Genomic DNA, 16,205 nt, shown 5'->3' with positions numbered 1-16,205 from the left:
TATACTATCGCAATTTATTGATGTAATTTTATTAAAATAACACGATTCGACCCATATATTCGGCATAAAGTTCATTAGAATAACGTAAATCATCATAAATAGTATATGGAAACTGAGGTAATTAATGAACCGATTTCACTCGTTTTCACCACCAAGATACAATATATCGAAGACTATACGCTCACTTAATTTTATATTACCTATAATTAGATATATGGGATCTAGGGGAAGTTATGACCCGATTTTGATCATTTTTGGTACAGAGACAAACTGTTATAAGAAAAAAATTCCCTCCCTCGATTTTGATCATTTTTGGTACAGAGACAAACTGTTATAAGAAAAAAATTCCCTCCGAATTACATTAAAATGTCTGAGACATTTATCTATATTTTCGGTGAAAAATTACCCTTAGGCACTGAGTTCCTCATGTTCGATATCTGGGGCCTTGAAAAGTCATGGTCCGATGTAGACAATTTTTCCAGCTCAAATACAGTATTTGCGTAAAGTTTTATTCCGCTATCTTCATTGGTTCTTAATGTATATATTATAAAGTGCACGAATCAGATGGAATTCAAAATTGAGTTATATGGGAAGTAGGCGTGGTTGTGAGCCGTTTTCGCCCATATTCAGGGTGTCAAGAAAACGTTATATACCGAATTTCATTGAAATTGGTCGAGTAGTTCCTGAGATATGGTTTTTGACCCATAAGTGGGTGACGCCACACCCATTTCTCATCCTGTAAAAAATGTGAGTGCAGCTTCCATATGACATTTCTTAGGTAAAATTTGGTGTTTCTGACGTTTTTCGTTAGTGATTTAACGCACTTTTAGTCATTTTCAACCTAACTTTTGTATGGGAGGTGGGCGTGGTTATTATCCGATTTCTTTAATTTTTGGACTGTATAAGGAAATGGATATAAAGAAACGACTGCAGAAAGTTTGGTTCATATAACTTTATTGGTTGTGAGATATATACAAAACGGGGTCACGCACACTTAAAAAAAAATACACTAAATGTGCCCCTCCCTAATGCGATCCTCAGTACCAAATTTTATTTTCATAACTTTATTTATGGCTTAGTTATGACACTTTGTAGGTTTTCGTTTTTCGCCATTTTGTGGGCATGGCAATGGTCCGATTTCGCCCATTTTCAATACCAACCTCCTCAGGGTGCCAAGAAATATGTGTTCCAAGTTTCATTAAGAATTTTTACTCAAGTTATCGGCACTGTTTTCTTCATGAGCGGGGAAGTTATAGTCCGATTTCGAAATTTTTTCACAGTGCTAAGGAATATGTGTACCAAGTTTCATTAAGATATCTCAATTTTTACTCAAGTTATCCGTGATTGCTCTAAGCATTTTCGATTGGAACCTTTGCATTATATCAATATTAGTTGCACAGGTCGTACCCCACAGTTGAATGCCACACATCCAAATCGGCTTTATGACCGCATTATAAAAAGCACTTTGTTGTCTAGGCTAAGTTTAGAGTTTTTATTTAAAAGCCAATTTAAATTTGCAGCTCTTATCTTCATGCAAGTTATTTTACTAGATAACGGGTGATTTTTTTGAGGTTAGGATTTTCATGCATTAGTATTTGACAGATCACGTGGGATTTCAGACATGGTGTCAAAGAGAAAGATGCTCAGTATGCTTTGACATTTCATCATGAATAGACTTACTAACGAGCAACGCTTGCAAATCATTGAATTTTATTACCAAAATCTGTGTTCGGTTCGAAATGTGAAATCCGCTTTTTTATCGACAAATTTTGTTCAGCGATGAGGCTCATTTCTGGTTGAATGGCTACGTAAATAAGCAAAATTGCCGCATTTGGGGTGAAGAGCAACCAGAAGCCGTTCAAGAACTGCCCATGCATCCCGAAAAATGCACTGTTTGGTGTGGTTTGTACGCTGGTGGAATCATTGGACCGTATTTTTTCAAAGATGCTGTTGGACGCAACGTTACGGTGAATGGCGATCGCTATCGTTCGATGCTAACAAACTTTTTGTTGCCAAAAATGGAAGAACTGAACTTGGTTGACATGTGGTTTCAACAAGATGGCGCTACATGCCACACAGCTCGCGATTCTATGGCCATTTTGAGGGAAAACTTCGGAGAACAATTCATCTCAAGAAATGGACCCGTAAGTTGGCCACCAAGATCATGCGATTTAACGCCTTTAGACTATTTTTTGTGGGGCTACGTCAAGTCTAAAGTCTACAGAAATAAGCCAGCAACTATTCCAGCTTTGGAAGACAACATTTCCGAAGAAATTCGGGCTATTCCGGCCGAAATGCTCGAAAAAGTTGCCCAAAATTGGACTTTCCGAATGGACCACCTAAGACGCAGCCGCGGTCAACATTTAAATGAAATTATCTTCAAAAAGTAAATGTCATGAACCAATCTAACGTTTCAAATAAAGAACCGATGAGATTTTGCAAATTATGCGTTTTTTTTTTTTTAAAAGTTATCAAGCTCTTAAAAAATCACCCTTTATATGTATGTGTTTTCCACGTGAGCCTTCTATCTAGGTGAATACCAATATAGGTTACATCATTCATTCAACACTGCCCTGAGGTACACCAGCCCTTATCTGTCGTTCAGCAGATATGAAATCATCTACTTTAACTATATATCGTCTATTTTTAAATACGACTCCAATATTTCATAAAATTCTAATTGTTTTTAATCTTATATAAAAGGCCTTCATACCACACCTTATCAAACGCCTAAGCTACGTCTAGAAATATTGCTGAGCAGTACTCTCTGTGCTCGATTGCTTTTCTTATTTCATGAGTAATTCTATTTACTTGTTCTATTGTGCTATGTTTTGCTCGAAATCCTAATTGGCGCGTTGGTATTACACTATTTTCATGGAGGAAAGGAGACATCTTTGATAGTAACACGTTTTCAAATATTTTAGAAAGGCAGGGTAGATGACTGATTGATCTGTATGAAGACTGTGTCAAGTCTTTCCCAGGTTTATCTATCAGGATAATCTGCGACTTTTTCCATGAAATTGGATAGCATCAAAAATTAATGATTGCATTGAAGAGCAAAGGGAGCAGCTCTACAGCAATATTTGCTAGCTCAATTAGCATTTTTAGGGTAATATTATCCTGTTCCGGCGATTTTTTTGGATTAAGTTCTTTGATTATGGTAATAATTTCAAAAGCTGAAGCCTTAAAAGACGCGATCGAATCGTTAGCTCTGTTTTGGATTGGCAGCTTAAAGCTGTCCTTTGGTCAATTAGGTTGAAATAACTTTTCTAGGTGATTTGCAAGACAATTAGCCTTTTCCTTGTTATTTCGAGCCCAATTTCCAACCAAGTCTCGTGTAAGCATGTTGGAGTCGACTGGTGGCTTCATGGACTTTTGGGCTTTAAGAGCTGTTTTTAATTTACGTACAGCCGATTTCAATTGAATCTGAGTGGATTTCTATTTCGCTATTACTGATTTTTCTGAGACCAAGTGGCTTGTAGTTTTTCTTTGGTGTTTATTTTGTACTCAATATTAATGTGGCTACTCACGTATTTTTTGTATCTTAGCCAGTTCGTTTTGTGAGATGTTAGGCCCACTTTCTTTTCAACAAATATGGGTTGTTCACATAACTTTATTAGTACAGGAGAGTGATCAGAAGATAGGTCAGTACATGTTTCTACTGTTATGTGCAATTTATCTATATTTTTGATTACAGCAAAATCAATAAAATCTGGTATTTTTTACGATCACTAGGCCAATGTGTCGGCTTATCAGGAGATATTATATCAAGATTATTGCGCCTATTTATAATAGTATGATACAGCTGTCGTCCTTTCGGATTAATAACATGGGTTTGGCATTGTAATCTCCACCTGCCAGAAATCTATGGCCTAGCGTTCGAAAGAAGTCTTTGAATTCGCTATTAGTAATTTTAAAACCAGGTGTTAAGTATATAGCCGACAGGTTTAAGTCCCCACAGTGATTTTTTATAGATATTGTTGTAGCTGGTAACTGCGCTGTAGCATGAGATTCAAATGCGTGGTGGCTTAAACGTTTTCTAACCAACGCTGCTTTTCCACCAAGGGCCTTTCCATCTGGACGAGTTTCTGAAAATAGCATCTATATTATTTAGATCCAGAAATCTAATAAGCTCCAATTTATGTTGGTTAACACCGTTAGCATTCCATATACAAATTTTGAGTAGGCTCATTATACCCTGAACACGGTATATTAAGTTTATCACGAAGTTTGTAAAACCCAGAAGGAAGCGTCTGAGGCCCTATAAAGTATATGTATATATAAATGATCAGTATGTTGAACTGAGTCTGTCCGTCTGTCTGTATATATACGAACTAGTCCTTCAGTTTTTAAGATATCGTTTTGAAATTTTGCAGATGTTATTTTCTCTTCAAGAAGCTGCTCATTTGTCGGAACTGCCGATATCGGACTACTATATTATATAGCTGCCACACAAACTGAACGATCGGAATCAAGGGCTTGTATGGAAAAATTCTGCATTTTACTACATATCTTCACGAAATTTGGTGTGAGTTATTGTTCATAGAAATAATTTAATCTCCGAAAAAATTGTTCAGATCGGTTCACTATAGCATATAGCTGCCATACAAACTGAACGATCAGAATCAAGGGCTCGTATGGAAAACTTCCGCATTTCACGTGGTATCTTCACGAAATTTGACATGGATTACTGCTTAAGGTAATAATATAATCTCCGAAGAAATTGTTCAGATCGATTAACTATATACCTTAATGTTTCTAGCAAACAACCCGACTAAAAGCAATTAGTAAAATGTTTTCTTTTTTTTACTTACTTTTTCTTACGTCTTAAGATTTGCTTAAACACATAGTTACCAAAAGGGTATATTAGCTTCGGTACAGCCGAAGTTAACGTTCTTTCTTGTTTTCTACTTAAAAAAGTTTCCAATATTTAGTTTTGTGCTTTGATGACTTCTTGAATCATATTTTGCATTCTTGCCATAAATTGTGTCATGCATTGGGTAAGGTTTAAAATCATTGTTTCAACGCTTCCATTTGGTTGGTTTTGGGGCAATTGTATTTGTGCAGTGGTTGCCTTTCACCACGTTTAGCATTATGACTTACAAACAACCGTTATGTGAATAAAACTATAATACTCTCTTAGCAACATTGTTGCGAGAGTATAAAAATTAACTCAAAAACGTCCAAAATCAGCTCATTTATTGCCTCTAAGGCGGAAGAAAATTCGCCGCCATGTCAGATAGTTGTACATATATAAAAATACTTGAAACCTAGAAAAAAGCTTATGTGGTTCTGAAAACAACGTAAGTCATTAATTATCTTTCGATTATCGGGTATTACCGATCACTTCGTTAGGTCATTGTCAACTGAGTACAAACTTCTGAAACTTTTGAACGAGTCATAGGAGTTAGCAGAGACTAGGATATTTTCATGAATCTATTAATTATTGATACCAAATTATGATGTCTACAAGAAAACATTCTCACCAACAAAGAAATCTGTGGTTAGTTGAGTTGTGATGCAAGTTGAGCAGTGATTATCGAGCGTACACTGTAGTTTTTGGTTTCTCCATGCGTAATCTTCATAATAGTTTGCTTACAAATATGAAATACTTATAAATGCAGGTGTATATGTATTAGAAGACATTTTAGATTAGAAAAAAGTATACTGTGGAAATATTATAATTTGTCATGCATTCTTCTGATTCCAAAAAGTATAATTAATTTTTTTTTGCAATTTTTGTTATTAAGAAATCGAAATTTTGGACAGTGTGGTGGCATACGAGGGTGATCTAATAAGTACTAAGGCAAACTACCCCATGGCGCCACTATCACAAGATAAATATGATGAAGTGTCTTCTCATAGGCGACTACCGTCAAAACTTTAGTTGAATCTGATAAATATGTAGTTACAATTTTGCCGCCGTGCCTTTTTAAAAGCATTTGATTACTGTCTGCGGCAACTCTTTGCCATCAAACAAAACAAAAAAGCGAGAGAGCCCAAAAAGCAAGACTGAGTGGGCCGTATTGTGAAACCTTGTTACGTCTTGACTTAAGAAGAATTAAGACTTGTGTACTTATATATAAACGCTATCGTACTCGTTAATCATTGAACACGTCGGACTGCGTGCTTTTCTATGGAAATTGTTTAATTCAAAGTAAAGATTGGCTATTTGGAATTAAAGCTGATAAGGACGACATATTTATAATTAATCTACAGTGATCTTAAATTTGCTCCTCCGTTTACCGGAACCAGTCGTTATTTATTGTTATCGAGACGAACATACACTCAGGTTGTTTGCTGCAAAATGAATCGCAATTTAACTGTTATTGCTATTTATCTACTACCACTCTCGATTTTCACTAAGCAAGCAAATCACAGTGATCGGATTTAGTACAAATATGCGCCGTTTCGTTCGATAATCTGCTTATCCATGGTGTCGTTTTCATCCGCTCTGAATCGTTGAAACCATTCCTTTGCAGTTCAAAGTGATAGAGTACCATCCCCCAAAACACCATTAATCTCACGGAACGTTTCTCTAGCGGATTTGCCTTTAACGAAGGAAAACTTTAAAATAGCGCCGTTAGTGAACTCCATGTTTACACGTCTATAACTGTTGAACGCAATATCCAAACCAATCATGCTCAGCGTTGTTTTGTGTGGTTGTGTCAAGACCTTTCAAAGATACTATACATCTTGCCAGATATGAGCTCTATAGCGCTTTATACATAGCCGCGAAATTCAAAGGACAAACAGGCGTAGGGGAGATATTTGCCAACCTAATATATTCAGTTAAAGAGCTATAACTAATCCATAAAAATTATGAAAGTAGTATTTGGTACAGAAGATCACACTAGGAAGGGGCATATTTGGATGTAATTTTTTTTAATCAGCGTGACCCCGCCCGTCCATTTAGTTTTTTGTATATATGTATCTCGCAAACTAATTAAGCTGTATAAACCAAAATTTCTGCTGTCGTTTCCCTTAAGTAGCCTATTACACATAAAAATATGTGAAATCGGTTAATAACCACGCCCACCTCCCATACAAAGTTTATTTTGAAAATGACTAAAAGTGACTTAACGCGGTAACGGAAAACACCAAAATCACTCAACTTTACAGAAGTAATGGTAGAAAGAAGCTGCACTCAGATTTAAAAGAAATGGAAAATGGATGTGGAGCCACTTATGGGTCAAAAACCATATCTCAGAAACTACTCGACCGATTTTAAAGAAATACGGCACAAAATATGTTTTTAAGACCCTGATCGGAATCGTTTCCTAGTTCCCATATATCTAATTATAGGTTTTTCAAAAATACCGTGGGCTGTATTCCGCGTATATCGGTTAATATGTGAGATATCTTAGCGAAATTAAGTGAGTGATTAACTTGTTCTACCATTTGGTGGTGGTTGTAGAGGAATCTCCTATGCGATATGAAAATATCAACATAGTCTCTATCAAGTACAAGATTAGGCAGCAAATTCTGAGCAACAGCCCGAGCTTGGTAATAAAAGATTTCTTTATTCCTAATATTATTTTATGGTAATTAAAAAATTTGAAGGAGTCTTAAGTTTACCGGCTACACCATAAGAGTTTTCAAGTCGAGTTGTTAAATCCAAAATACACCATTTTGTTTTATTCAATGAATTTAATAATTAATAAATTTATTAAAAAAGCGCGAAAATTATGGTAAGAGACACAAGCCACAGAGTAATAAAGAGCTGAGCTTGCGTGATAAAGCCCGAATTCGTAATGAACCCACCAAAAATTGGTCGACAGGTGCACAAATAAAAGATAAATGATGTCTTTATGTGACCAAACGACACCTTGCACATTTTTTAAGAGAAACCAGAGGCATAAAATGAATGAAAACGGTCGGGCATCCAAGTTTGTCGAAGTTGCACAAAGAGACGAGGTCGCCGGCGTTTGCTCAAAAGTATATGGAAGAAGGAGGAAATTCAGTCTTGATGGTCCTGATGGTTTGAGTTTCTCTTGAAAGGATACTGGCAAAAAACATGGCCGAAGAACGAGGCACAACTTAGGAGGGGGTTTTGTAAGTATATGGGGTGCCTTTATGTAACATAATAAGCTGACGATGTACACTGAAAAAAAACCCGCAGTTAAATCAAATACTTTTTGCAGTTAAAGTACAGTAAAACAAAAGTATTTGTTTCAACAGCAAAACTCTTGACGGAAATACTTTGCTCTTGATTCAAATACTTTTTTTAAATGCGGCACTTTTGAATTAAAAGCGGCTGTGCTTTTAAAAATCATCTTATTAAAATCTAAAAAAAAATAGTTGTTTTAAAGGTTTCGTATTTAATTTTCTTTGATTACAGTTTTTTAAATGTAAAAGTATTTGTCACAACCATTTCGCATTTAATTTTACTGTTTCTCCATACGATGACAGAGAAGTTGACGCTTACATTTTTCCATCGATCATTCTAACAGAAACACGTGTTGCGTGCGCAAACACTTTAATTTGGGTTTTATAGGTAAATATATGTGCTGAAAGTATTAATTTAAGTGAAAGTGATTACTTCAAGACATTTCGCGTTTAGTGAAGCTGCGCAAAAGGAGCTTATATAGTTTGCATTTGCATTAGTGTGCCTGCCGCATCGCCCGCTGCTTACGGAGGCTGTTTAAAAGGGACTTCCACAGATTTTTTTTATATAAAAGACGACATTTGCGAAAAGTCTACTCTGCAGGTATGTTATGGTTTATATACACATTTATTTCAACAAAAATATGTGTTTAAAAACAATTTTTGTGCATTTTAGTTTACACTATGAGTAAGGAGTTGATACCATCAACTGCGCTGTCGTTATTTGCCGAGCAATGTCCGTTGGGAGATGAGTCCCCTACAACGGAAAATGTCGACAATGAGTCCGTAGTAATTTTGGATAGTGATGAACAGTTAATTAATTTATTGTGTTCGTGGGATTTGTCGTCAAATGCATTGATACAGTTCAGTAGATGTGGTTTAAAGAGTGTAGAAATTTTGCAGATGATCCATTCCCATGACATTGACGAAATTTTTAATGCCAGAGAACTAATTGCGGACAAAATTAAGTTCCGGTACAACTTGCAAAAATGGTGTTTAGAAAATAATGTAAGCAAATCATTTTAAAAATTCGGCGTAACTTCCGTTTCAATTTTCACATTGAGGGTTTCGCACACATTTATAACACGCTTATAAATTATTTATATTAATGTCTTTCTAGTTCGATATGCTCACGTGCTGTAGTGGTGATAGAACTATATAGTATTACGACGCCATGCTTGGAGCACTTGTTGCAGGTAATGTCGATTTCTTCTATTGTGTGATTTTTGTTATTAATTTCAGGTTTTTTATTTAGATTGCAGGCATTATTATCTTATAAACTTACTACATGCAGTAATAACACTGCCGAGAGTAAATAAAAACATAAAGCCCTCCATTACAGATGCACAAATGGATATGATGGTGCATCTTATAAATATTAATAACTTCCAGCAAAAACTTGACGAGCTAAATGAAAGCGCTCACAACGAGGGATTAACACTGCAACCTAGAGTTTTTGTTGTTGGTGAGAGTCCTCAAAACTTGAAGGAATTCTATGTCTGTGTTGACAACATTAAATATAAAGTAGGTAGCTTAATTAGGGCTATAGATTTAGTTGTAAAAATGTCTTTTGTATTCAACATTGATTATTCCGTAAAGAGCAAATGTGTGTGGATTTTCCTTCAACGATATATTTATGATATTTCCTCTAAGGAAAAATTTCCCAAAATTGAAAATATTTTAAACAAGCTAAATAATGTTCAATAAAAATGCACTTGAAGAAAGACCCACACATACTTGCTCTATATGCGGAAATGAATTTATATTATTTGAAAATCTTTTTAACCATCTTAAGATTTTACATCGAACTCCAATTACTTTTAAGTATTCATGCCTTTATCAGAAATGAAATAGATATTTTCAAAACTTGTATAAGTTTCGAAATCACGCAAGCAAGCATGATTTTAATAGTAATCTTAATGAAAGCAGTAGTAGTAGTAGTTGTCACTTTTGTGAACTTTACTCTTTATATTCTCAAATAAAATATATTTTTTATGAAAAAAGTAAATGGATATTGAAATTTTGACTGTGCATAGGGAAGTGGGCGGAGAGAGGTGGGAGGGGGTGTTAAACACAACAATAAAACAAATACGATTACATTTGAATCAAGAGCAATTACTGTTAATCTCAAATACTTCTACTGTTAACATAAATGTATAAGTATTTGCTACAACAGTGCCCCGTATTTCGATCAAAAGTGTTCCACTGTTAATTTAAATACTTGACGCATTTACTTCAACAGTGCTCGCACTTTTAAAACAAATACTCAAAGTATTTGGGCACGTTTCTAATGCAAAAAGTATTTGTGGCAAATGCAGAATACTTTGGTTTTACTAGTTTTTTTTTCAGAGTACTTCATTACTATAAACTCATTACTCTAACTCTAAAAAGGATACAGAGTTGCTGGACGATGTATTAATTACATTCATACAAAAGAATATATTTTTCAACAAGACATTGGAGCCATACATGTGTCGAAGGATGCGAAAGGGTGGAAAGACAAAGGAATAAATTTATTGGTCTGGACCGCAATTAGTTTAGATTCCAATCAAAATGAAAATGTATGGGGGATACTGGCTATAAATTGCAAATTGTGTGCTATTTAAAACGGGTTCGGAGCATAAGGAACGAATAAACGCTTGTTGGAAGGAAATTGCTCCGTGCCCTTAGAAAATTAGTAAAGACAATGCCAAATAGATTTTTCAAACTCAAAACATTCAAAAGAAGTGTAATTAATTATTAAACCTCTGAATATACACCAGAAAAATTAATTTCCACTCTCATTCTTTACAAAAATGCGTTTAATCATTTTTAGGCTATTTTCCCCAAAAAATTATTTTGATCAAAATTTTTTGATAAAATAATTAAAAACTATATTTAAAATGATTTCTTAATTAATGCTAAGTGATAATGCAAAAATAATAATAATGAAAAATTTAAAATTTAAAAAATAATAACAAAAATGTAAGTGCGTTTAATCAAATGTCTATAACTGTATATTATTTATTAACAGGTTTTGTGGCTTTAAAACTCACATTTTTTGCATTTTTCAATTCTTAAATTAAGGAAATTTTCAACAAAATTGATGTATATTATTTCTTAAACCGTAAAGTGACTAAAATCAACGCCTCGTGCAGAAAGCTTTTCGTTGATCCAATTGCGGAGATACGCCACACTTGCATAGACTCCTGGCACATTTGCAGCACCACAACCAATACCCCAAGCCACAATACCAGCTTGATAGTAACGTTTCGGGTTATTCGGATCGGGGCACACCAATGGTGAGCCGCCATCACCTTTGCATGCATCCTTGCCTTCTTCGCCACCGGCACAAATGAAACTCTGATCTAAAAGGAAAAATCGTCCCACACGTGTTCTACGAAGATTTGCTTGGCAAGTAGCGCGTGGCACCACTGGTAAATCGATCTTTTTTAAAATAACCTGTGGTGTACCCTTTTTACCAAACTTGTCTTTGCCCCAACCCGAGACATAATAACGTGAATAGTCGAAATTGGCATCCGGTTCAGGCAAACAGATGGGACGTACATTTTCCTGCCAACTGAAAGGTGTTTCCAAAATGAATAGCGCTATGTCGTTGAAGAGTGTGCCTTTGTTGTAGTTCTCGTGACGGATGATCTCTTTGACACGTGCATCTTGATGTGGCAACATCTCCTGTTTGGTTTGTGTGTCCCACTCTCCGGCCCGTGCTACCAATAAGTGTGGCTCAATACTTCGCGCACAATGTGCAGCAGTCAGGACAACATTTGGTGCAATTACAGAACCACCACATTCGTAAATATCCAAGATCTCGCCACCAATTACCTCTTTATAAAAAATGGCAACCATCCAAGGGAATTCACCAAACTCTGACTCGCCGTCTTTGTCGCCAGTAATTCTGAAACCTACACCAATTGGATTGCGATAACCACAACCTTCGTGTCTATTGACTGTTTGGATGGGTATGTACGGTTCCGGTGGTGTCTGAAAGAGAAGCAAATGAGAGTAAGGAGAACTAGTATCGAGAGTCCAAGTTGTCTTTTATGGTATTTGTACCTGATCGTCTATACTACAGCATACTTCCAAATAGTCACATGGATTTTCGAAATTCCCTCGTATATCGATGATGTTTTCACCACTTCTTACCATCCCCCCGTTTGCATCGCAAAGAAAACGCTCAATACACTCTTTATTTACACCACAAACTTTTCCACCACCAACATCACGGTGTGGTACTGGAATTCTTTGATTCGGATTTAACAAGGTTGATGTAGGTTGTATTTGTTGTGCTGGTGGTCGATGTGTTGAAGGTTGAGGTTTTGAAAATATTTCATTTATCATCTCATCATCACTTTTCTTAGGTTGAGCTTGTGTTGTTATAACCGAGAGGAGAAGCGAATAAATGGCGATAACCGTTAAATTGTGATTCATTTTGCAGCAAACTACCTGAAAAATGGAGATTAAAAAAAAAAAACAATTAAAGATCTTCTCAATTTTATCAAAGTTTTCAGAGCTTAGAAAGTGCAACAATGAACGTCTTCAAATAATTATACAAATACATATACCGTAGTAAAAGATTAACTAGTAAACTACAGAAATAACTGTCAGCAGATGGTACTATTAGCAGGTAAGACTATTTAAAAAAAAATTATACAACTCACCAATGCCGACCGATCAGTAAGACAAATTTAAAGCGAATGATCCGGCAATTGTTTATTTCAAACTGAGAAGCCAATTTAAGATCATTTGGGCTTTATATGTATATGGAAATACAATAATTGTTGTTATCATTTTCGGGCATATACTTTAAAAACACCAATCTTTAATTTAAATCGCAAGTATTCTAAAGAAATGAGCTCACTCTGAGGTTATCAATGATTTAAAGTACGAGGATGTTTTGATGAGTACTTAGCTTCTAAAGAAAAACAAAGGTTTTACGATATTTACCATTTAGCTTTTGAATTAAGAATGGGCATATTTGAATGTATTTTTGTCTTTTGGAAAGAGGGCGTGGCCCAACCGCTTACTAAGTTTTATGTACATATCTCGTATACTACTAAAGCTATATCAACAAAACTCTTCAGGGCCGTTTCTCTTAGCAACTCTCTTATACAGTAAAATGGAAGAATTTGGATAATAACCACGCCCACCACCAATACAAATGTTATGTTGGACCTACTAAAATGATTTAATTCAGTAAGGAAAAACTCCTTTGAAAAAAAATACGCTCTTTCGGAATCTTACAATGCAAGATAGCTTGGTGGCAGATCTACTTAACCTTTAAGTGCATTAGGTCAACCCCCAATATGGCCGACCACTTCGTTAGGTCATTGTCAACTGAGTACAAACTTGTGAAAGCTGCGGTAATTTTTAAATAATAATTAGCATTTATAACGCCTGTTAGAAAACCAAATTGCGATACAGATGATTTTTATCGAATTACGAAGCATTTAATGTTTAAGAACCTCCGGAAATAATTAAATGTTTAATTGACAGACAATATTGCTAAACTCACATTTCGGCTTATACAAAAAATAATTTTGAACGAGTCATAGGAGTTAGGAGAGATTAGGATATTTTCATGAATCCATTCATTATTGATACCAAATTGATGTCCACAAGAAAACATTCTCACCAACAAAGAAATCTGTGGTTAGTCGAGTTGTGATGCAAGTTGAGCAGTGATTATCGAGCATACACTGTAGTTTCTCTATGCGTCATCTTTTTGATGGTTAGTTTTTCTAGGAAGGCAATGAAAGTGTTCCATTTAATAGGCGACTTACATATATGAAATACATATAAATGCAGGTGTATATGTATTAGAAGCTATTTTAGATTAGAAAAAAGTATACTGTGGAAATATTATAATTTCACATGCATTCTTCTGATTCCAAAAATTCTATTTAATTTTTTATACTCTCGCAACAAAAGTTGCTAAGAGAGTATTATAGTTTTGTTCACATAACGGAAGTTTGTGTCACCAAGAAACAAAAGAGTTAGATTTGGGGTTATATATGTATATATAAATGATCAGGATGACGAGTGGAGTTGAAATGGATGTCTGTCCGTCTGTCCGTAAAAGCGATAACTTGTGTAAAAATTGAGATATCTTAATGACATGAAGATATTAAATCGGACCATTGCCACACCCACAATAGGGCGAAAACCTAAAACCATACAGTGTCATAGCTATGCCATAAATAAAGTTATGAAAATAAAATTTGGTACAGAGGATCGCATTAGGGAAGGGCACATTTGGATGTAATTTTTTTTTAAGTGAACGTGACCCCAGCCCTAAATTGGTTTTTTGTATATATCTTGCAAACCAAAAAGGACTTTTTTTATAACAGTTTGTCTCTTTACCTAAAATTGTTAAAATCGGGTCATAACTTCCCCTAGATCCCATATACCTAATTATAGGTAATATAAAATTAAGTGAGCATATAGTCTTCAGTATATTGTATCTTAGTAGTGAAAACGAGTGAAATCGGTTCAGAAATTACCTCAGTCCCCATATACTATTTATGATAATTTACGTTATTCTATTGAACTTTATAACGAATATATGGGTCGAATTGTGTTATCTTTATAAAATTACATCAATAAATTGCGAGAGTATAAAATGGTCGGTTGCACCCGAACTTAGCCTTTCCTTACTTGTTTATTCCATGTGTTACGAATGCACATCCAAAAATAGTATATGTTATCTTTTTGTCACTCTTAACCAGTACTACAGATTAGTTAAATAAATAAATAACGAGTAAGGAAGGTCTAAGTTCAGGTTGTATATGAGGGCTAAGGTAATTCCTGAACCAATTATAGGTAATATAAAATTAAGTGAGCATATAGTCTTCAGTATATTGTATCTTAGTAGTGAAAACGAGTGAAATCGGTTCAGAAATTACCTCAGTCCCCATATACTATTTATGATGATTTACGTTATTCTATTGAACTTTGTAACGAATATATGGGTCGAATTGTGTTATCTTTATAAAATTACATCAATAAATTGCGAGAGTATAAAATGTTCGGTTACACCCGAACTTAGCCTTTCCTTACTTGTTTATTCCATGTGTTACGAATGCACATCCAAAAATAGTATATGTTATCTTTTTGTCACTCTTAACCAGTACTACAGATTAGTTAAATAAATAAATAACGAGTAAGGAAGGTCTAAGTTCAGGTTGTATATGAGGGCTAAGGTAATTCCTGAACCAATTTTACTTATTTTCACCACGAAGATACACCAAGATTATAAAAGCGTAAGCGTACTTACTTACTAAGGTATTTCATATATTAACCGATATATACGGACGGGAACTAGGGGAAGTTAAAACCATATTTTATCCCTTTTTGGTACAGAGACAAACTATTAGAAGAAAAAAATCCTCTGAATTACATTAAAATATCTGAGAGAATTACATATATTTTTCGTAAAAAATTACCCTAAGTCACTGAGTTCTTCATGTTCGATATATTTTATTCCGCTATCTTCATTGGTTCTTGATTTACATATATATTATAAAATCAACGAATCAGATAGAATTCAATATTGAGTTATATGGGAAGTAAACGTGGTTGTGAACCGATTTCGCTCATTTTCTATCGGTAATACCAGAATGCCAAAGCAATATTATGTACGGAATTTTATTGAAATTGGCCAAGTGGTTCTTGAGATATGGTCTTTGACCCAAAAGTGTGCGAGAAATTCGAAAATGATCATAATATTCATGCCACCATTCCGTGGTTGGATTTGGCTCATAACCGTATACGATTGTGTTGGTCCAAGAACTGAAATGAAGGAAGCCAAATACAATTTTCATCGATGGTCTTCTCAGATGAGTCCGGATTAGTGGAACGAGTCAAATCCTCGTGTGGATTTCGATATGAGGAATACCGAGAGTTATAACAAGATGTTGATCGACTTTCTTTTCCGGAAATTTTATGTAATCGACGCGGACCATAGTGTACCCTGGTGATGAAAATGAGTGAAATCAGTTCTGGAATTACCTCAGCCCTCATATACTATATATGCTGATTTCCGTTATTCTATTGAACTTTATGGGTCAAATTGTATTATAAAATTGCATCAATAAATTGCG

General features: G+C 34.9%; 1 protein-coding gene and 1 long non-coding RNA gene across 2 annotated transcripts; one reads left to right on the top strand and one right to left on the bottom strand.

Annotated features, from left to right (window-relative positions):
* The first annotated feature begins 8,063 nt into the window (after positions 1–8,063).
* Positions 8,064–10,026, top strand: LOC128920071 (uncharacterized). The gene is made up of 4 exons (XR_008470200.1): positions 8,064–8,497; positions 8,564–9,114; positions 9,227–9,302; positions 9,362–10,026. It is a non-coding gene; the product is annotated as an uncharacterized LOC128920071 (long non-coding RNA).
* A 1,049-nt stretch (positions 10,027–11,075) lies between these two features.
* Positions 11,076–12,904, bottom strand: LOC128919749 (phenoloxidase-activating factor 2-like). The gene is made up of 3 exons (XM_054226361.1): positions 12,765–12,904; positions 12,160–12,549; positions 11,076–12,087 (listed from the first exon to the last, which is right to left on the bottom strand). Exons 2-3 carry the CDS (start codon positions 12,532–12,534, stop codon positions 11,206–11,208), a joined length of 1,257 nt encoding a protein of 418 aa, XP_054082336.1. The 5' UTR covers positions 12,535–12,549; positions 12,765–12,904; the 3' UTR covers positions 11,076–11,205.
* Positions 12,905–16,205: the final 3,301 nt, after the last annotated feature.

Source organism: Zeugodacus cucurbitae, chromosome 3 (assembly GCF_028554725.1).
Source record: "Zeugodacus cucurbitae isolate PBARC_wt_2022May chromosome 3, idZeuCucr1.2, whole genome shotgun sequence".
In the NCBI taxonomy this organism is placed as follows: Eukaryota; Metazoa; Arthropoda; class Insecta; order Diptera; family Tephritidae; genus Zeugodacus; species Zeugodacus cucurbitae.
The sequence above is the reverse complement of the archived record's forward strand: the minus strand, read 5'-3'. Positions and strand labels throughout refer to the sequence as shown.